Source organism: Saimiri boliviensis, chromosome 7 (assembly GCF_048565385.1).
Source record: "Saimiri boliviensis isolate mSaiBol1 chromosome 7, mSaiBol1.pri, whole genome shotgun sequence".
Classification (NCBI taxonomy): Eukaryota; Metazoa; Chordata; class Mammalia; order Primates; family Cebidae; genus Saimiri; species Saimiri boliviensis.
In genome coordinates, this window is record NC_133455.1 from 51,150,299 (window position 1) to 51,174,448 (window position 24,150).

Below are 24,150 nucleotides of genomic sequence, written 5' to 3' on the forward strand. Positions count from 1 at the left end.
AGTTCTAGACCAGCCTGGCTAACATGGTAAACTCTCATCTCTATTAAAAATAAATATATTTAGCAGGGCACAATGGTGCATGCCTATAATCCCAGCTACTCAGGAGGCTGAAGCAGGAGAATCACTTGTACCTGGAAGGCAGAAGTTGCAGTGAGCCAAGATCATGCCACTGCACTGCAGCCCTGAAGACAGAGTGAGACTCTGCTCCTCCCACCCCGCCAAAAAAAAAAGAAAAAAAAAGAAAAAAGCTCATATTTATTGACCATTGCTTTTGTGTGCAGCACTGTTGTAATCATATTATACATATTTTCTTACGAAACCTTCATAAAAACTCTATTATGTGGGTACTATTATCAGCTTCATGTTTCATATGAGGAAAGTGAACCACAGCAAAATACAGTGACTTCTTATGGATGTACAGCCCAAAAGGGCAGGCTAAGGAATCAAGCTCAAGCAATTTGATTTTAGGGAACACTTCCTCACCCTCTCTCCTATGAAGCCTGTCTTCCAGGCAGATTTTTTTTTAATGTAAGTACAAGAAGCCTGGAGAGAAGGACCAATTAAAGGTTGAGAAAAAAGTGGTGGCAGTGACAATGGAAAGTAAAGGAAGAGGCATTAGAAAGTATGAAGGGGAAAATGACAGGCATCGAATACAAGGTAAATCATGAGTGACAGAGAGGACAGTGCTATATGGTATTTAGACAGTCATACCACAAATTAGTAGTCCCAGAATAGCATCCTAAACTAAGTGGTCTGTGAATAAAGTCTCTGCACGGAGAGGGATGACTATCCACATGAGGAGGGGACATACTGTTCCCTATGGTTTGTGACTTTTTGAGGTAACTAATGAATTTTATTTTTCAGAATTGCAAATATAAACACTAACAAATTCAAGTTTTACCATCTGGTAAATAGGTTAGCTATTTCTGGAAAGGATTGTCTAATAAGTAATTTTAAATACTCTTAAAATCGTGATAGTGTTTTTTATTTTATTTGCTATATAACCAAAGTAAGTGAAGGATGATAAAATCAGACCAGTATTTTTTTTTAAAGGTGGTATTCAGTCAGCTCTATTCTGCAAATTCCCCATAAAATTTAAGAAAAAAAACAGCATTTCTAAATGCAAATAAACTCATGACAACTATATATTTAAGAGTTTTCTCAGTTTATTTCATATGTTAGAGCTGATGTTGTCTTTCATCCATTCAAAGTTTTTAGATAAAGGTTCAAAGCCACTATGTACTTAGTACAATAAGAGATTTAAAAGCCAGTGAAACATGGCTCGTGCCTGCAGATTATAGTGTAGAGAAATTAAGGGTGTGTACATGCAGCAAACTGCCTACCAAAGTCTTGCACATGATATGAGTGGCATCATTCAAGGGATAGAGAAAATTGGAATGGTATGAATTGAGAAAAGGCCATTCTCATGTCTTGCACATGATATGAGTGGCATCATTCAAGGGATAGAGAAAATTGGAATGGTATGAATTGAGAAAAGGCCATTCCAAATGGAGAGAAAGTCAGTCCAACAGAAGAGGTAGAGTGTAAAGAATGGTGAGTATCCATTGTAGCTACAGAGAAGAGATCTAATAGGTAAATCTGGAAATACAATTTTGGGCAGATCAAGAATGACCTTGAAGGCCATTTTTTCAATAGTAAATTAAAATCCCTTATAGAAATTTGAATTATATTGTTAAGTTAATAAATGTTTATTTTAAAGAGGTTAATCTGATGGTAGCACATACAATGAATTGTTTTGGGAAAATAAAAAAAAAAGTGTAGAATGGAAATTAGTATCTGTTGAATACCTATTGGCTGCTAGGTGCTTTTATAAGTGTCATTCACTTCTTATAAATTGAGATCAATTTATAATCATCTTCAAATTTGAGAAAACTGAGTCTCAAAGAGATTAATTAAGTAGCCAAAAAACATATAGCTGGTAAGAAGTTAATTTGGCATGCATTCATTTATTCTGCTAAGCTTTATTGGATGTGTGCTGTGTGCCTGAATCCCCATTCCAATAACCCCTCACCATTTCCACTGCCATAGCTCAGGGCCAAACAACCATTATTTTCTACTTGAAAACTGCAACAACCTTCTAACTTGTATCCTTAGCTCACAATTCTGGCCTGACTCAAGTCCTCTTCACTCAACGGCCAGAATTATCTTTACAATATACCAATTATTTTATGTTCTTGTGCTTTAACCCTCTGATGGCTTCTTACTGCGTTTAGAATAAACTCCGCTTCCTCTCCCAAGGCCCAACATGATCTTGCTTTTCTCTGATCTGCCTCTCCAATTTCATCTTCCTCCACCCCCAACTCCCCTGTCCTTCAATTCACTCCAGTCACACTGGCCTTTCTTGGCTTTTTTCAGTTGCTCAAACATTTAATTCCACTCCTTTGATAGGAATTTTATACTGTGTTTCTACTTAAAACATATTCCCACCATATCCCTACTGCCTGCCACTTTTCAATGTACATGTGTCTACTCAAATGTTACCTTGTCATAGACATCTGTGTCCCCAGAACACTATTCGCATTGCCTACTTTACTGCCTTTGTCTATTTTACCTTCTGTAGAGCACATATCAATGGTTCAACTTATTTTGTTTATTCATTTGTATATGTGTTTGTACAGATCTTTCCTCCTCACTGTAATGTACGGTCTTTGAGGTCAGAGATTCACTTGGCTTTATTCTTTGCTTGCTGAAGACAAAAGTTGGCACATAGTAGATCTATAAAAATCAGATGACTGACCCCTTTATCAACTCAACCAGAGCATAGAGTCTCTGCTCTCAGGCCCATGGAGCAGGGGAGCACAACTTGTGAACCAACAAATTCAATAAAACGTAAAAGATACTATAGGGAAAAATGCTTAGTACTATGGGGTCTATGTATAAAAAGTGGTAAATATTGCCTCCAGGGCAAGAGAAGGATAACTGTAGAAAGGAAGCATTTTTGCTGAATCATGAGAATCAAAACAAAGTGGGTGGGGAGATAAGGCAGGGAGGCATGTGATGGCCTGAAATTGCAAGAGACAGGTTCCAGAGCCCACTACTAACAAACCAATTAGACCACAACTACAATGGTTAAGGAGAGACTTAAAACCTAAAAATGAAGATTCGGGCATTTCCATTTGGATTTAGTCATTAAGCAAAGTTGTGCCTGCTTAATTAGTTTGGATTAAAAGTCCGAAATCACACGCCTGGCAAATGCTCTTGATTTATTTACATTTTTTAGATCCTCTTGATCTTCTATCTAGAAATGCTTGAGTCTAGTCATTTCTTGACTGCACACCCTTTGTTTGCTCCTGTCCTCAGTTCAGGCATAGCAAGGGCAGGCTTCCCTCTGCACATTTAGATATGGGCTTGCAAATTATTCACAGATGTGAATGCTCACCACACGTTGGGCCTACTGAAATGTCACTTTCTAGTCACAGTAACTTGTTGACATCAATAATAGGAGATCCTGAGGCCTATGGAGGATATTAACATCATGCTTTATTGCAGTTTCTTGAAAATGCACAATGATTCAGAAGTTGTACTGATTTAAAATAACGGACTCTTGCGATTAGTACTTTTCTTGTTTATGTTTTGACACAGGTGATAACAACTCCATGCCTGATACTTCCTCTAAAAGGAAATACTGCTGATATCCTCTAAAATCTATTCTGAATCTTAAAACTGAAATGCATGCACTCAAATTTAGTGATGTACAAGTGATCCTTTGGTCAAAGATGGTCAAGTATTTGATTGTCTGAAATTATTTTTAAAAACACAGTAAAATTATCCTTCAGGCCTACAGAGAAAGAGAGTAATTTTCAGAGTTAAGTTGGTACTGCGGTAGGTGATCACATTCTTTTTCTAGAAGAATTGTCTCTTGACCATTAAAAAAGTTGAATTCTGGCTTCAAAGAAAATCCATTGCAGACTAAATCCCTATCCATACATTGGCAGGTTGAACGGAGAATACCAGTATATCCAGAAGGCTTGTTTGTGCCAAATCAATTTGTCATTTAGGATTTCTTAAATAGTTCAGATCACTGTTTTTTTTTCTGGCAGTAGCTCTAAAACTTGATGATAACAAGCATGCCCTTATATAATTAATGCTACACTTAATAATCTGTTAGCAACTCGTCATATATTAAATTCAGTGATTTCCAACTATTATAGCATTGCCCACATTGCTTTATTTTTCTAGCATTGTTTCTCTCTCCAGCCAACATGCCCAGATATATGCCTCTTATAAATTTTGTATGGTGCAGATTATTTTATAATTGAGAATAATAAATGCAGTATTGCTTTGGAAATGTCAGTGCTTTTTTATGTAATTGATACTTGTGTCAGATTAAGGAAAAGCACATCTGGAGTTACTGTCATGTAGTACACAGTCCTGGTGTAAAACCCAGCCATCCCTCCCATTTGACCAGTTTCTCCACAGTCTCAAGTATGTCAGCCGTAAGACAGACGCTAGAGATTTAGCCTTAACAGTTGGAGTCCAAAGGGTTTGAGCTCCCTTATCTCATTTTCTTAGAATACGATTATTTAAGTCATCCTGTTACTAGAATTTGTCATTTAAACAAAACAAAAGCAAAGAAAATATTGTCAGTGGCCAGATTGCTCAATATTTTCCCAAGCAATTGTATGATCAGTATTTCTGTTCATAGAATAGAACTATTTGAGCACATTGGGTTGCCTCTTAACCAGATTCTCACCAGGAATCCCAAACCAGATCAGACTCTTGGAATCAGGTAGAATCAGTACTATTGTGAGAAAGTGGGAAATAAAAATCTCAAGGGGAGCCAGGATACAAGAAAAAAATTGTTTTTAAAACATAAAAAGTTGTACATGGTTGTAAGGTAAACTAGATAAAGCTACTTGGACTACAAAAACAAACATTATAGGACACAATTTACTGAAATAAGAAGTATCTAAGTATAAACACTGATTGGCATTTTGTTTAACATTTATTTAGTACCTCTTATGTGCCTGACCTTGTTCTAGAATTCAAATTCATCTCTGAACAGAATATATGAAAACACAAATCCTCCTTGAGTTTATATTCTATTGGAAGATGACAGAATAAAGGGTAAATAATATACTGTGTTAGAAGAACAATACCTTGGAGGAAAATAAAACAAAAAATAGGGATAAGAAATTCCTGGTGGGGTTTTCAGGGAGAAGGGGAAGAGATGTTCAGAGAACAGGTAATATTTAAGTAAAGATTTAAAGTAGCTGAGAAAGTTAGCTATGTGGAGATAGAGAGGAAGAGCATTCCAGATGAGCTGCAAAGATCCTGAGGCAGAAAAGAGGTCTGGGTTGTTTCCAAAGAACAGCAAGGGGACAGTGTTGCTGACTGAGGTGGGAGTTAGTCTGAGAGATGAGGAGGGTGGGATAGATTGTAGCAGCTGCTTTGGCTTTTATTCCCAGTGAGACAGAAAGTGATTGGAGATTTCTGAGCAAAGAAGTTACAGGATCAGACTCAACAGGATCACTCTGGCCTTTCTAGTGGGATTTTTATCAGGGAACTAGTCAGAAGTTTCAAAATTAAAGTGTTCTAATATTTAAAACGAGCTTTTGTACAACTCATATAATTCATTTGTGAGAATGTTATGTGCTTCCTAGGTTATTAGTACATATTTACTTGCTTTTTTACTATGTGAAGCAAAAACCAGTTGTAAATCTGTATTTGTTTCTTCCCTGTTAATGCCACTAGCCTATGACATAACTAGAAGTGTTCCTAGTGTTCCTTTCTCTATTGGATTTAACGTTACAACTCATAAAACATGCTTTAGCTCTGTGAAGGCCTACCCTAAGTTTTATTTCATATATTTCATGTTAATTTCCATACTTTCCCTCATTAGTACTTATCTGGCTTGGAATGCCATCCTCACCTTTTTCCTGCCCTTCAAAGCCATCTCCATTGCCATAATGCCTTCACAATGCCTTCAATGGCTATTAACCCCTTTTCCAAAATGACATACTTCAGAATGTACATCACCAAGTTTGCATTTTAGCAGTTGTTTATGTATTGTTTTATTGTATTCTTGGACAGTTTCTTGTGTTTGTTTTGTCCATCTAAGAGGGGATATCCTGGGAAATTGGACCCATATCTACTTTCTACACCAAGCATAAGTCTCAGCTCACAACAGGTGTTCAATAAGTACCTGATAGGTTTCTCTTTTTGGATCCTTCAATCCATTTCTATAAATATATCTGTCTCAGTGAGACTAAGCTATTCGAAAGTGGTTTTTAGTAAAGAAACGTCACTGTAGACCTGAGGGAATGAGTGATGATACAGCATGCCAGGTGCGGAAGTGCCTCTACTTTTTAGATTTGGAGCACGGGTATCGCTGTCCCTCTTCCCAGGTGCTAAATAGCTTACAAGCAAAACTTAACACTGCTATCCCTCAAATGAAACAGTAGTAGATTTATGTCTCTTCAGCCACTATAACTTAAATTTTTTATTTTCTCCTTTTGTTTCTTTTGAATGAATTTTTGGTACCATCTATTATAAACACAGAAAACCCTGTGTTGAAAGGCATTTTATTCATTATATATCTTAATGTATTAATATAGTCTACCTCAATAAGTGATTGATTAATAGTAGAAAATAATCAAATTATCCATTTGGGAGTTTGTAAATTATATTTATGAAATATTCCTAAGCATGAAATATACACCTTTAAAATAAAGCAATTATTATACTATGGTTTTATCATCTGTGTGTAAGACCAAGGCAAACTAAAGTAAACAGAATGTATTTTCCAGTATAGTCCTGGCCAAGTATATAGCAATTTGAGTTTCAATAAAAGCACATACCTACTATCTCAGCAATGAGTCATCTCAAATTGGTATTGTAAGTGGATGTCAATTCTAAAAATCAGTAAGAGGGTCAGTGAAATTATAGATGCATTTTCAGGGCTCTTTTGAATCTTTTTGTTATCAAAACAATCATTTATTGTTACTAAGGTATTGTAATTTCATTAAAACAGTAGTGATTATAGATAAAAACAAGTATGCCATTGAATTTAACACCCTACACTGCTTTCTAGTGTTAGAAATTAATTTACCTTGGAGGTTTCTTCAAATCAGATGTAGTTTTATAATCCAGGCAAATAACTAACTTCTATGATAGACCCCTGGACCCACAGGGCATACTAAAATCAAGTACATCACTAGAATGTGACTAAAAGGACCACATTTATCTTCTGTCTCTCTATATAAGCATTTTCTTTGCCATGGAGATAGTAAGGCAAAGAGAGCAGGACAGATGGATGGAGCCACGTTTAGAACCCATAATGCATGAACATGAACATCTGGGCCATTTTCTCATTAAAGGGATAAGGTATTTGCTGATACTATAATTCCACTTCTTATTCCATTAGCACTTAATGTTCTAATTTTTATGAATAAATGTTGGGGAAAATTACTTTTCTATGTCAATGCTTTATTCCTAATAAAATCAATGGGTGATTTGTGTGTATTACTCAAAGGAAAAAGGAATTCCGTTATTCTGTATTATAGCATAAACATCCTGTAAAGGATGATTGGTTATTTTAAAACATTTTCATTAAAAGTAATCCAGCCATATTTTCTACATCCCTAATAATCTTTGCTATATACTTCAGGCATGAACTTCTTGAAGAAGCTCGGAGAAAGGGGTTACCTTTTGCCCAGTGGGATGGGCCGACTGTGGTTGCATGGCTAGAGGTAAGAGAATGAAACCAGAAGGCTTCTAAATCAATCACTACTAATTTGATAATTTGTTTGTTTGTTTGTTTTGAAACAGGTAAAGACAAGTTTCTGAAATCACAATATCTCCTTAGTCTAGAATTGTTCATAAGGGACTATTTGCTTACTAGGGAATAAGTTTGGGATTTTACTCTGACATGTTTTGTGATTATAGCAGAAGAAAGCATCCAGCAGGGTAAAAGGAAGTGTTTCTAAATCACACCCTCTTCATTTCTAGAGCAGCAGAAGAAACCAGTTTTTGTTGTTGCAAGAAAACATCTATTACCATCAAATAGGCCAGGGTCTTTCCTCATTAGCAGGTTACAGAGAAGACCCTCTTCATATTCAACACGTCTGTAATCCAAGATAGTAAGACCACCTAGATGTATTCAGAGCCATTCCTTTGCCTGTAATTTAATTCCTGAACCTAATTCTCTAAAGACTAGGAACCAGCTAGGTTTAGACACTTGGGATAAAACAGAAGACTTACACTTTATTCCCTTCTGTGTCCAAACTGAATGCTACAATAAGAGAACTATTTTCAATATTTCCTGTACAACATAGTGTTCTGGAAAAACAAGGGAATATCTGAACTAGGTGGAGGGCAGCAGAAACCAACTTTGACAGTGAGGGAACTATATATTTGACTACAAAGGGCTCTTCTGTGCCACTTAACAATAGTGTTTTCTCCCCATTCTATTCAGTTCTCTATGTGAGCTGCTAGTAGCTGCTAGGATATGCCTGTGTTGAGGCAAATAATAATTCAGCTTTTGCTTGCCTGGCAGAGGTAATTATACACATTGTTTTAAATGGTCTTGGATTATAAAATTATCTACCTTCATTTTATTATAGCTTGAGCTAAGTAAATAATTAATAAGAAACATTAAAGCCCATTTTAGTTTTAAAAATGGACTTATATAGATAGATTTAAAAACATGCTTTGCATTTTTTCTTGGACTGACTAAAAAAAATCCTCTATTTTGCTTTTACTTTATTCTTTCACATCAGTCAGGGAAATTTAGCATATTAGCCATCAGATATTAGTGATCAAAGCTGCTTCTTTCAACCATGTCTTTAAAATTACTATATTTTAAAAATCAATCACTAGACAAAATGCTTAAGAAATCACACCTCAGAAATGATAGCAGTTCTTTGTTCAGTTTGCTCCGACAAAACGAGCTGCAGTTTGACAGATAGTTCACTGCTATTTTGGCAAGTGACAAACAGATCCTTCAGAAAAAAAAAAAAAAAAAAAAAAAAAAAAAAAAAAAAAAAAATTTACTGACATTAAGGTGATAGGAGATGACAGACAGTGAAGTCTATGCTAATTAAACCTATTCTGAGTACACAGAAATTGCCTATAATGTGATTCCTAATGCAACTTAAATTATAAAATGGAATAAACAAGATGAATGAACTGGGTGATCCAATGAATGAAAGCTTTAACTTCATTTTCTTTCCCTCCTCCTTGAGTGCACAGCCTGTTAAGAATTTTGTGTAGGCAAGAATTCCATACTTCACACACCATTTATCCACATCAAAGACTGTTTAAGGTCTAACTATGGATGACATTGGTAGCAATGTATTGGCAGGCATTTAGATAATGTTAACTAGAGTGGAAATCCAAATATCTTAGAAGATACGGGTAAAAAAATCATTAGGGTCCAAAGAAGACATGTTTAGATGTTTAGTTATTGTGAACAGTTTGAGTCTATAAACTAATTAGTCAAGTTCCATCTTCTGTCATATATAATGTACCTGTCAGTGTAAGGTCAGTTCTTTGTGCCTAACCTGCTGGAAGAAAGCATAATCTGTATAGTCATGCACTGTCCTTAGATCTCCCCACTCCTTTCTCATCTCAATCACAATGCAGTCCACACTGACTCAAAGAGTTTGTTTGCTTTTTTTTTTTTTTTTTTTCTCAAAAGAGACAAGTAGTCTTTCAATATTATAGAATTTTTAAACTCAAGAATGTTCGTACTGGTTATCTATTGCTGTTTAAAAATTACCCCCCAAATTTGGTATTTATGAACTCATGATTTCTGTGGGTCAGGAGTCTGGGAATAGCTTTGTGATGGCCTCTGCTCAGTCTCTCACAGGGTTGCAATCGAGGTATCAGGTAGGGCAGCAGTCATCTCAAGAGTGGACTTGGGAGAATACACTTCCATGCTCATTCATGTGGTCAGGGTCATGATTCAGTTTCCTGATGGCTGCTGGCCAGAAACATTATTTCCTTGTCGTATGGGACTCTCCATAGGGCTACTTACATCTGACTTACTCCAGAGTGAGAGAGAGAAAAAGAGAGCAAGAGAGGACTATCAAGTCCTAAACTGGAAAGTGACATGCCATCACTTTTATCATCAGCTATTTGTTAGAAATAAATCACTGGACCAAGCCTACCTTCAAAGGAAGGAGATTATACAAGGGAATGGATATCATGAGATAGAGATCATCTTGGAAGCTAACTTGATCCCTCAAATATAATCAAACTTAATTCCTTTATTTAATAAATGAAGAATATATGGCTGAAGTTTAAATGGGCTACACGACTCACCAATGACTGAGAGGGAATTAGAGCTCAGGTCTTCTGATTTGTGATCCAGAGATAGTGGCCTTGTATTTTTTCTTCTTTATCTCACTTACTTTTTCTCACTCTCACAATTCTCTCCTTTGTTTAATCTGTTTATTTCAACAAATAGCAAAAAAAAAAATATAATCTTTTGGACATTCAAAAACAAATATTTAAACTGCTATTTTTTCTTCCGTTGCCTACTTCTTACTCATAACAAATGATGGAGGAAATTCCTTTTGTAAGTGCATGTTATTCAGATGCTGAAATATAATGCCTGTGAGTTGGTATTCACCCAGTGCTTAAGATGTGCCCCAGACCTGTGCTGTGTGCATTGCACCACTGGTTTAATGGTTTAATTGTCTTTCAGTAGTCTCACAGCAAATTTGAAAAATTGAAATCTCTAATTTCTTTCTTTTTATTATTTATTTTTTCTTTTTATTTATTTTATTAATTTTTTTCGAGGCAAAATCCCCAAGCTTTGCATTCTGTCCCCAGACTAGAGTGCAAAAGTGTGATATCAGCTAACTGCAACCTCCCCTGCTCAGGTTCAGGTGATTCTCCTGCCTCAGCCTCCCGAGTAGCTGGAGTTGTAGATTCCCGCCACCATGCCCAGCTAATTTTTGCATTTTTGGTAGAGACGATGTTTCACCATGTTTGCCAGGCTGGTCTCAAACTCCTGACCTCAAGAGATCCTCCCTCCTTGGCTTCCCAAAGTGCTGGGATTATAGGCATGAAAGCCTTGAAATCTCTAATTTCTGATGCATAATTAATTTTGTTACTTTGTTTAGCTAGTTTTTCAATGATTCGAGTTTTAACCTCTTAGTACATCACTCTCCAAAAGGCATTTCTATATATAGCATCTAATTAAGTCACACATCTTTCACATGGTATAGGAAGGTAGGTGGAAATGTGGCTTAGCTACACTGCACGCTTTGATCAAAATCACATGGCTGGAGCAGGCACAGCTGTCTCTTCTGTGACAGAATTTCTCTTCACTTAGAATTCCAAAGGAAAATTATAAATTGAAGTCATTCATTAAATAAACATTAATTGAGTACTTTACCAAATGCAGCTTGTAGCTGTTCTGGTCCCTACATACAAAGGGGATCTTGGTGTCATGTAGCCATTACTTTTATCACTAGTCATATGACTTAATTAAAATAGAGTCTCTGGAGCTACCATGTCTCAGATCCAAATGTTGTTTCTGTCACTGCCTCACTGGTGTTTTTAAATACATCATTGAATTTCTCTGTGCATCTAACTCCTCTGGGGAAAATAATGATAACAGTTTATCTCATGGGTTGAGGTCATGTATGTAAGATACATAAAATAATTCCTAGCATAAGAGACACTAAAATGAGAACTATTATTATAATTTGTTATTTTTTTTCCTATCTAACAGCTTTGGTTAGGAATGCCTGCATGGTATGTGGCAGCCTGCCGAGCCAATGTGAAGAGCGGTGCCATCATGTCTGCTTTATCTGACACTGAGATCCAGAGAGAAATTGGAATCAGCAATCCACTGCATCGCTTAAAGCTCCGATTAGCAATCCAGGAGATGGTTTCCCTAACAAGTCCTTCAGCTCCTCCAACATCTCGAACTGTGAGTCAGTTTGTGCTCCTCCCATTCCCCAACACTAGCAGATAGCAGCATGTCTAAGTGTACAGAGCAAAATTGTGACAGCACACATTTCAGTGTCAGCTTGAATTTTTCTCAAGAGATTTAACTTGCTCTTTATTAACCTTGCTGCTACTTTTAATAGATTTTCAACTGAGGAGCAGTGATTCATATCAGACTTGAAAGCTAGCATAGCAGACTTTTGAGCTAGCATCCAGACTAGACTTTAGATTTTTCTCCCAAGCAACAAGACCCTGAGCTTACTCTTTTTCAGCTCATTCCTTCCTTCTGTTCCTCCTTCTCTCCCTCCCTCCCTCCCTACCTACCTTCCTTCCTTCCTTCCCTCTCTTCCCTTTTATTTCCTTCTTTTCTTTCCTCTCCTTCCTTCGTTCCCTCCCTCCCCTTTTCTTCCTTCCCACTTTCTTCTGTTTCCCCCAGGTAATTTCTCAGGAGATCTATAAGCATTAGTGCTTACTAAAGATACAAAGCTTAAGCCACTACTTTATTTTTTAATTTAATATTTTTTATTTTTATAGATTCAGGGAGAACATATACAATTTCATTACATGGGTATATTATGTAATAGAGAGGTTTGGGTTTCCAGTGTTCCCATCACCTAAATAGTGAACATTGAACCCAGTGGGTAATTTTTCAAACTTTACCCTCTACTACTCTATTCCGTTTTGGAGTCCCTAATGTCTGTTATTTCCTTACTTGTCCACATGTACCCATTGTTTAGCTTTCACTTACAAGTGAGGACATAATCAATTTAAGTTTTTGTTTCTGAGTTATTTCACTTGGGATAGTGGTCTCCAGTTCCATTTATGTTGCTACAAAAGACATTAGCTTATTCTTTTTTATGACTGCACAGTATTTAATGGTGTGTATATACATTTTACTTATCCAGTCATCCACTGATGGACACTTAGATTCATTTCATGACTTGCTATTATGAGTAATGTTGTGATAAAAACATGAGTGCAGGCATTATTTTGATATTGATATAATACTTTATTTTCCTTTGGGTAGGTACTTAGTAGTGAGATGGCAGAGTTAAATGCTAGTTCTAGTTTTAGTTCTTTGAGAAATCCTCATACTGCCTTCCATAGAGGTTGTACTAATTTACATTCCCACCGATAGCGTATAAGTGTTCCCTTTTCTCTGTGCCCTTGCCAACATCTGTTGTCTTTTCTACTGTTTAATAATAGTCATTCTGACTGATGTGAGATGGTATCTCACTGTGGTTTTAATTACATTTATCTGATGATTAATGATATTGAGTGTTTTTATATGTTTGTTGGCTACTTGTATGTCTTCTTTTCTAACTCTATTTCTTAAGAAGTTTTCATAATTATGAAATTACATGAGTTTGATGTTTTATAAATACCAAATGGAATATCTGGAATATATTTTCTTCAAAATCTGTTTGTTTTTCAGTTATAAATTCCTAAGCATCTCTTACATTTTGACCTATCCTAATACTAGAAAAGAACAAAATACGACAAAAAAGGCATACATGATGGCAAATTCAAACAAAAACTTGCAAATAATATTCATTCTTTATTCCATTTCTAAATTATATATTTTGTTCATAAGCCATATTATTTCTGATAATTACTAGGTTTCCCAAATCTCCTATCTTATATAGTGTAATAAAATATAGGAGAAAGAGATAAATTTTAGCAATAGGTAAAATATTAAAAAGTCGTATTGCTTTATTGCTGTTTTCGGGCAAAAAAGTAACAAGTATAACTTTTTATGCATGATTTTAAACAGTCTGAATAGTTTGCTTCATTCTATTTACACATTTTCCTTTCTAATACACTAGATTCTGATGCCAGGTCAAATTTAAAAGTCTTACATATTTCTTACATAATTCCATCTTAAGTTCTTCCTAAATAACATGTAGGAAAATATATAATTTTTAATAAGTCTTATCTATATTATTTTTAAATATAAATACCAATGTTTTTCACTGTACCTGGATTATGACTTAAGCTCAAAGACAACTCAGAATACAATAACCCCTCGAACAACATGGGAATTAGGAATGCTGACCCCCAAACACAGTCAAAAACTCACCTATAACTTTTGGCTCCCCCAAGACTTTATTACTAATAGTCTGCTGTTGACTGGATGCCCTACTGATAACATAAATAGTTGATAAACATGTATTATGTATGTTATATATATTATGTGCGCTACTTATACAATAAAGTAAGCTAGAGTAAAGAAAATACCAAGAAAATCATAGGGTAGAGAAATGATATTGCATTGTGGAAGTAGATCATCATAAATGTCTTTATTCTCATCATCTGTTTTTTCATGTTTTCTTTAGTTGGGAGAAAGTTTAATTCCCTTTTTAATTTATTTTTTATTTTTATTTTTTATTACTATACTTTAAGTTCTGGGGTACATGTGTAGAACGTGCAGGTTTGTTACATCGGTATACATTTGCCATGGTGGTTTGCTGCATCCATTCCCCTGTCATCAACATGAGGTATTTCTCTTAATGCTATCCCTCTCCTGTTACTCCACCCCCTGCTATCCATCACCTAGACCCCCAACACCCAACAAGCCCCCCGGTGTATGAAGTTCCCCTCCCTGTGTCCATGTGTTCTCATTGTTCAACACCCACTTATGAGTGAGAACATGCAGTGTTTAGTTTTCTGTTCTTGTGTCAGTTTGCTGAGAATGATGGTTTCCAGCTTTATTCATGTCCCTGCAAAGGACATGAATGCATTCTTTTTTATGGCTGCATAGTATTCCATGGTGTATATGTGCCACATTTTCTTTATCCAGTCTATCATTGATGGACATTTAGGTTGGTTTCAAGTCTTTTCTTTATGTTAAGTATGCTGAGGAGGAGGAAGGGGAGAGATTGGTCATTTTGTCTCAGGAGTGGCAGTGGCAAAAGAAAGTCTGTGTATAAGTGGAACAATGCAGTTCAAACCTGTGTTGTTCAAGAGTCACCTGTATATTTAAAATAAAAAACTGAAATGACCATTAAAATAGTTATTGTAAATTGGACTTAACTCTGATGAAGTGTTTCCTGAGTAATTTCCAGCTAAACGAGAAGCATCATAAATGGTTTATATCCATAATTTCCTCCCAAGAGCAAATGCAAATAAAAATATTAAAAACTATGAATCTTTTAAATTTGAAGTCTCAACTTCCGGATAGAAAAATAGGATACACCTTATTTTTTTTATTTTCCAGTGTAGTCTATTTCTTAATGAAAAATAAGAAATTTAAGAACTACTTTTCTAAAACGATTTAACCAAACTAAAGGAATTTAATTTATACAATATTAACTAACATTCAACTGTTTAAAGAATGGGCAGAAGTAAAGAAAGCTTATGAGAGTCTTTATGGTCCAGCCTCAGTTCACCTCGAAGGTTTTATTTCCCCAGGTCAGGAACTACTTTCAATTTTCTAAAGTTCTTTGCCCTTGGTCAATTATAAGCTTTGTAGTTGGCCTTCCCTTTCCCTGAAACTTTTATCACACTTCACAGTCACCATATTTTCCCCAATTCATTATCCATTTATCAATTCCTTTATATATTTCCTCTGAAAACCTTTTGCTGAGCCCCTAAAGTCTGGGTTTGGTTCCTTCCTGAGTTACCAGTCCATGTACTTATAAACAACATTTTATAGTTCTCTCTTTTCTTGATTTATCTCACACTAGATGAAATAAAGATAGTGTCAGGTTTCCATCAACCCCAAGCCTTAACAGTACTGCCTGGCAAATTTTAGTAAATATTCACCTTAAATAATCATTGTACAAATCACTCTACCCACATATTTCATATACTCTATGAAGTATAAGAAATATGTGTGGCCTTGAGTTCAGAAAGGGAAACTCTACAAAGGAAAATAAGTGTGTTGACCAGTAGGTTTAGTACAAGATTACATAGATTAACTCCTAAATGTGTGATAGGAGCAAAATGTGATGGAGCTTCAAGAAAACAGAAATCACTACCAGCTGGATAAGGGTTCAGAAAGAAATGAACATTTGAAGCATAAAAATATATTGTTTACGGCATTTAAGTTTTATATGTGTTTATTGAATTAATACATGATCCTGTATAACATTTGTAAAACAGAAAAATACAAAGTTGACAACAAAATTATTTAAAAACATTAAAAATATCCATTCCAGAGATAATCAATGTTAATTTTTTCACTATTGAAAAAATGTGATGAAGACCTTTTCATTCTTTATTCTTATCTTTTTATATAGATGGACTGTTTCATACAACATATTAATTTGGAAATTTAGTAATGTAGTAGAAGCATTATTTTATTAAATATGCAATTGCAACATCACTTTTAATTGCTGCATATCTCCTTTATAGAAATGCCATAACTTATTTAACCAAATTCCTACTATTGGACACTTTTTGTTGTGTGCAACACAATTTTTTGTTGTGTGTAAAATATGTTCTTGTAATTATATTGTTGCATAAACTGTGGTCATTTCCATTGCTATATTTGTGTACAGGGCATGCATATGCTTAATACTTTTAACCTTTAATTGCCAAAGTTGTGTTGTGTTGCTCTTATTCCTCCCTTTGTCAACATTGGTTATCTCCTTGCTTAAATTTGCATTTTGAAAATCACTACTAAATGTGCAAGTTTTTATATTCTTATTAATCTAGTATTTATATTAATTTTCTATTAATAACTTTCCAACTTATCTCTAGTATATAAGAATATTTATCTTTTTACTAATATGTGATAGCTCTGTATTCACAGAACATATATGCCTCTTGCCAAATACTGAAGCAAATTACATGAGACAAGTTAAGTTGTGTCTCTAAGCTTTAAAAATATCTACTAAATATTTCCTCTTCCTTCTACTCCATGTGCATGGAAGCATTTACTCATATCCAGTATATTTCCAGTACAGTTTGCTTTGCAAAACAAAAATTCCACATAAATTGCTATTAATGAATTCACTACATAAAGTCATAACCTAACATTATATATTAGAATTCACAGTTAAAAAACACAAAGGCAGATTTTTTAATGCTTTTTTAAAACATAGTTATTTTATTATATCTTGTAGAACACTACATTTTGTTCAGGTCATATAAATTATTTTGCACATTGAGGTTTGGGCTTGAATTTCTTAGACCAGTGTATCATGTTTATTAACTGAAGTTCTGAAGAGAAAAAGATAAGGTTCCTGGGCTTTTTTTTTTTTTTTTTTTTTTTAAACTAACTACCACTTCTATTTGATTCTACCTCATTTCCTGCCTAGATATAATGGGAGGGACCACCAATAAGAAAAATCTAAATGTCACTTGTATGATTACCTTGGATCAGCCCAAAATTTCCAGCTTTCTGTTTATTTTCCCCAAGCTACTATTAATATAGAAAGTCTCTTTCCTAGTAGGATAGAGATGGAGATATCAGTTAATTGAAATCTGGTTGAAGAAGCTTGTCATAAAAATAAGTATATTATTTGAATATTTTATCTTAGGTAAAAATTATAGAAATGCTCAAGCATTGCAAATTTAGATGGAGCATCTAGAATATTTTTTTTGAGTGCATGTTTCCAGTCTCAAGTTCCACATTATTTTTTTAGATAATCTTACTGGAAACATATTTTATTTCTCTAGCTGTTGTTTCTTTTTAAAGTGATGACTTCAAACTAACTCAAAAAGCCATTTGAATGAGGAATCATTCTGGACATTTACAATTTCTTCCCCATGCTTTGACAAAGTTGTGTGTTATTAATAGTGTGTTTCAACATTTGCCTATCTCTGGTTTTTCCAATTAATTTGACTTAGTGTTTATATATAAGCCAAATTTGTTTTAAAATATTTTGCTTTATGTAACATTTATTTAAATTGATGAATCAAACATTTTAAAAGCAAATACTGTGGAAATAAATAAGTTTGAAACAAAGTGATTTTTTAATAACCATATAATTTAACAAGACTGAGCATAAATGTAAGGCAGAAGATAGGCATTCATCAGCTCAGTGTAATACAGAGAAATACAGAGTATTTCTTGAATTAAAGATTTGCTTGAATGGAGATTGCCTAACAGAATTCTAATATAAATACAGTCGTAGCCAACATCAGCAGAATGCTCACTGTCAGGCCCTGTTCTAAGTGCTTTACATGTAATAACCCATTTAAGACTCACAACCACACTATGAGAAAGGTACTTTTATTACAGCTGTTTCACAAATGGGCAAAACTGATGTAAAGAAGTAAACTGACTTATCTAAGGTCATACTCCTATGTGGATTTGCTGCTAAAAAGTAAATTTTCCTGTTTCTGCTTCCTGCATTCTATCAGTGTTTCTTCTTTTTATAGCATTCTTTTAGTCTGTTTGGTGCCTCTTTTGATTCCTCCTAAGCCTCAACCTTTATTGAAAAAAGAGTGAGGTATAATTATCTTTATAAACCTCAACCTTTTTGGAAAGAGGGTGAGGTATAAATGCCATTCTTATTATAATGAGAAGGATTTATCTAATAATGAGAGACAAAAATTCAGATAGGGGAGAAATGTGGATACAGGCCATTTGAATGTAAACAGTTAATTTAAAGTTACTACTTTGTAATTTCATTACAAAGTAAAAAACACTTTAAATGACATAGGTAGTAACAAAAATTACTTTAACCAGATAAGATTTAAGATAATTCTGAGATCTGGCTGCTTATACTGTATCTCTGACAGCAAAAGTACTCATTATTTTCACCTGATTAATTTTCATGAGTTATTTCTTAAGTTCATTTTATTATTTACTTTTCTGTTGTAACTCTTTCCAGAATGATTTAATTAGGTAAGTGTTTTAATTCTTATCATCCTGTAGAAATTTCCTTCTAGTTCTCACTTCATGATACTTTCCCAACGTTCTATTACATGTGGACTAAGGAGAGACAAGCAAGACATTTCAAGCAAAAAAATTTAAAGAGGCTCTCATTGTCAGATATCAACCCTGAAAGTGATTGCTTCCTTACATTATAGTCCCCTGGGACCTCATGTGCCTCATCCTAGTCCCATTTCTGTATAAGAACATATTGTATTATAATATAAACTTTGTAATCTTTCTTTCTAATCTGGAGCATGCACTTTTAGTCCCACTTAAGAGATACAGAACCTGAAATTTAGACAGGTTTAGGAAATGTCCTAGGGTGATCACTGATAAGTGCTGCTGTATAGCTCAAGCCCCTTGTATCTAATTTGATAATATAATTAAAATTTTATAAATTACATGTTAGACTCAGATGATATTAGCCACAAAAAAAATGACTATTGTTTTGCATTGTTTAGCTCACACATTTTTGGGAGGTTGCAGCACAGACTACTGAGAGCAGTGAGTAGGTAATTTTAAGGGGATCTCAGAGGACCACAACCAAGTTACATGGTGTTTGTTTTTTATACTTTTCCAACCTACTTTTTGTACTCTCCTTATCCTCAATACCAAAAGCACTTATATCCTTAGGCCCATTGGTTGCTCAAAGCTTCCCAGTCTAGCTCTCTCATAGGGATGTTCTCTGAAACTCAGCTCTAAATTATTCCCTCATGATGTACTTACATGCAAGTTCCATTCCCTAAAGTGGTGGTGGAGAGAGAGCAATCTGATTGAATAATTGACTTACTACATATGAACTTGCTTGTAAAATAAACTTGTTAGAACTTCAGTTAATGTCTACTTGATTGGGTTGTGTAGAAACTATTTCTGTTGACTGTTTTACAAGACTATAGGGCAGGCAGTGCTCTTCACAAGTAAAACTATTTATGAAACAGAAACAACATACAACTTCTTTAAGTTTGCCAACCATACTTAAAAAATTTGCCCTGGGTATATACTCATTTCGTGAGGAAAGAAACAGATAAAACCACAGCTTCCATAGCTTCCAGCATCTTCCCCCATCCCAGAATATGGTGATAGACTGGCAGACACAGACTTAAAGATAAGCTGTGAAAGATATTATGCATGTATCTATTCTAGTGTGAGATAATTAATACAGGTAGTTTCTTTAAGTAGCAGTGAGATCTTCATTGTTTGGATTACAAATCAAAGAAGAAGCTACACAAATCAGTGTAAAATTGATTTTACACTGTTCTGAAAGCTTAAGCCATTTAAGATTGGCCTAAATGAATTTTCTCTGATGTAATCATCACTGAAACTCACTTTGAACAAACAGTACAGCCATTCAATCAAAGCTCCATGATAACTGGGTGTAAAGGAAATGTGACAGATGAGTGTAAAGTGCTTTTCAGCCCAGCACACTCTCATAAATTCAGTAAAAACAATTTATTCCAAATAATGTAATGTTTTATATATTCATATGAAACTTTCTGTTTATAATGAGCATCATTGTTAGAAGCTGAGGATACAAGAAAGGGAATTTTAATGACATAAATGACTTTTGTATTCTAAATTTATTTCATAGGTGTACACAAACTTATAGAAAAAACATCAGTTAGGCTCTAAATTTCAAAATAGTATAAGAAAAATAATTCTACATATATATTTGATGCCTAGCCTGTGGAATTTTTATGTGCATAGAATTTGCTTTTAATTATGAATCTTTACCACCCAATTTCACTTGTGATTGAAGTATATATACAATCATATGTCACTTAATGCCAGATATATGTTCTAAGAAATGAGTCATGAGACAACGTTTTTATTCTGAGAATATCATGGAGCATACTTACATAAACCTAAATGGTATAGACTACTGCACACCTAAGCTATGTGGTATAATTTATTGCTCCAGGATACAAACCTGTACAGTATGATATCAAACTGAATACTGTAGGCAATTGTAACATGGTGGTAAGTATGCGTCTATCCAAATATATCTAAACATAGAAAATGTACAGTAAAAATATTAAAGATAAAAAATGGTACACATGAATAGAACACTTATCAGTAATGAAGCTTGCAGGACTAGAAGTTGCTCTGAATGAGTCAGTGAGAGAGCAGTGATGATTATGAAGCCCTAGGACACTACCGTATACTACTGTAGACTTTATGAACACTATACTTTTATGCTACACACAAGTCATTAAAAAATCTTTTTATTTCTTCAGTAATAAATTAGCCTTAGCTTATGGTAACGTTTACACTTTATAAAACTTTTTTGTTAAGCTTTGACTCTTTTTAAATAATACTTAGCTTAAAACACCAACACAATGTACAGCTGAACAAAAATTAATTTCTTTATATCCTTGTCCTATAAGCTTTCTGCTATTTCATTTTTTCCCCTTTAAATTTTTTCATTAAAAACTAAGACACAAACACACAAATTACTACAGGTCTACCCAGGGTTGGCACCATCAGTATCACTGTCTTTCGTCTCCATATCTTGTTCCACTGGGCAGTAACACACATGGAGCTGTCATCTCCTAGGATACCAATGCCTTCTTTTGAGATACCTCCTGAAGAACTTACTTGGGGCTACTTTACAGTTAACTCTTTAAAAAACAAAAGTAGAGGGAGTACACTGTAAACTAATCATTGAAAAAGTTTGGTGTAGTAAAACATAAACCAGTAACCTAGTCATTAATTATCATTATCAACTATTATGGGCTGCACGTAGTTGCATGTGCTATACTTTTATATGGCAGTGCAATAGGTTTGTTTACACTAGTGTTACCACAAACATGTGAGTAATGCATTGCACTACAATGGCATAATGACTATGACAGCACTAGGTGACAGGAACTTTTTGGCTCTATTATAATCATATGACACCATTTTTGGGCATGTACTCCATTCCTGACTATAACATCAGTATGTATTACATGACTGTATATATGCATCTATATACATATATAAGATTTCACTTACATCAAATTATACTCATCAATTTATATGTAGTTACATTTCAAATTATATTGAATTATATTATTTTTAATACAGAAAAAGTCATGGTACTAGGTTAATGGCAGAAAAGCCCAAAGTGACTTATGGTGATGACTTAACAATGTTTGGGTAACAACTTTGCTACACCAATTCTTTAGAAATTGGACCCTTCCCAAAACAAGTAGCAAATAATACATAGGATGTAAATTTCATTGATGTGCTTGGAAAACCTTGCAATGTTCATAAAGAAATGATGGAATTTTATGGCAAGTGGTTTCCAGGGGCCCAGTACCTTCAATGATATACCTGATCTTTATGTTACTCAGTCGACTTTGGTTTTGAAACTGTACGTTATTAAGTGTATAGAACTAATGCCAAGGGGTTTTTTAAGAAAGCAAATGGGACTTTACAATAGAATATTGCCTGTTAAAGAAAGAATTTTCTTTTACACTCTGTTCTTCTCTATAATGGTATCAGACACTGGTGAAGAGTTAGGAAATATATGGGTTTTGTAATTTGACAATTATTAGTGTGGCTGAAAAATAAAAATAGCATTTAATTTCTTTTTCATCTGCAAGAACGCAGGAACACTTAATATTTATTGAATCACACACACAAAAAAATAATCATTTGGAAAAAGCTGATGCTGGTTTCCAGATTAGTTATGACAATTCTTCCAGCTTTATATTGACAACCAATTTTTTTCTTCAAAGAATATTGAGAATCAAAATTAAGTGAAAGGAAATTTTGGTAATAACACAACACATGCATGTGCCATTGTTTCCTGATTTAAAAATTAAATTCATTATTCTACAGTTCAAATTTAATCAGTTCACCATTATTACAAAAATTGATCTGATAGCCACATACCATTGGAATGCAAATTTTGATGATGCTTATTTCCTGATTCATAATTTGGAGAAATGTCATTTTAAATCTACCCCTCAAGAGCTTCCCAACACGCCTCTTTCTAGTTAATATTTTTGAGTAGAAGTAGCAGGGAGCTCTGAGCAAACCAGCCATGCTGTCTCTCTTGTGCACACGGTAGGGGCACGGGCACTGTGGTATTGCTGTGTTGCTGTTAACTCACAGAGGTGCTGCCTTTCTTCTTTACCACTGCTTGCCTCCCATGGATTCCTCTGCTTCCCTCTGGGCCTCCTCACTAGCCTTCAGGCAACGTTTGGGTGACTCATGAAGAAATGGAAAATCTTGCAGCTCCAGCAAAAACGGTTAGTCTTATGGCTTTGTTGAACCTGAAGGAAAGTGACTTTGCTGCTCTTTGGATGAGGAAACTAATTTGTTTACTATAGACCAGAGAAATAGGGTGTGTTTTTATAGTTATATGCAGTAATAACTAACATTTTTTACAGTTATATTCTTCAGTATTCTCTTGAAATTTTTAAATGAAATAGTGTTAGATTGTGGCTAATATCATAAGAGCTTATAGTACACAAACAATAAGCAAGAATGTAATAAATCATGTTGCAACATTGGAAGTTTTTGTAACAAATATCATTTAGTATTGGACATGTTCACAGGTAACAGGTTTCTAAACCAAATTAAATTGGTAATAGAAAATATTAGATTTAATATTCATTTTTAATATGATCATCTGGTTTCTTGTGCTTTACCATCTTAGATACAAAGCTTGACCAAAAAAAAAAAAAAAAAAAAAAACCCAAAAACCAAAAATGCTTTATGTTAATTTGGTATTGAAAAGCACAATTTTCAAGAATTTCGTGGGGACTCTGTAACTGTAACTTTCAAAAATAAACTGTTATAAAAGTCATTTTTTCATGTAAAGTAACAAAGTTGGGCATATCATATATTTTATCTTTATCAACTTCTGTTTAATGTCTTTTCAGTGTTATCCTTATTTGAAAATTATCTACAAATTTGTTATGGCTAAAATCACCAATGTCTTGTACTAATTTCGTTTTTAGTTTTGTTGTACTTGGTTTTTGTCTTGTTTTGTTTTGTTGACTACTGTTGAAATCTATTTGATTATCACAAAGCTTTGTTGGAGGAATATAGTTAGTTTTTTCACTTCACTAATTTACTTTGTATAAGATTTCCCTATTATATATACATATGCATATATGACATCAGAAATTTTTATTATAGCACATTACATTTTGAAAATTACACTCATTTAAGAATTAAAAAAAAGGTTTGGAATGACCAAATCAAATGTTCACAAAATTATGCATTAACATTTAAATTAGAATTAATCAAAAACTATATAGTTGCTGTGTAATTGCCTTTGAACTGTAAAATTGATCACTGTGGGTCTGAGTAAGAATCTATGTGTTTATCTGCCTGTGATACAAATTATTTTGTATAACAAATTTTGCTTCTGCTAGAAAAATTTTACTGTATTAATTTGA

The 24,150-nt window shown here is 34.2% G+C and overlaps 1 protein-coding gene across 16 annotated transcripts in view; it reads left to right on the top strand.

Moving 5' to 3' along the window:
• PPFIA2 (PTPRF interacting protein alpha 2) overlaps nt 1–24,150 on the top strand; it is a 500,797-nt gene that overhangs the window by 453,453 nt on the left and 23,194 nt on the right. For 11 of the 16 annotated variants that reach the window (XM_074402490.1, XM_003927840.4, XM_010338464.3 and 8 more), the window contains 3 exons: nt 7,631–7,712; nt 11,708–11,908; nt 22,930–22,992. In XM_074402490.1, the coding sequence (XP_074258591.1) occupies nt 7,631–7,712; nt 11,708–11,908; nt 22,930–22,992 (346 nt within the window). The remainder of the gene's footprint in view (nt 1–7,630; nt 7,713–11,707; nt 11,909–22,929; nt 22,993–24,150) is intronic. The other 5 variants (XM_074402495.1, XM_010338466.3, XM_010338467.3 and 2 more) reach the window with 1 other exon arrangement.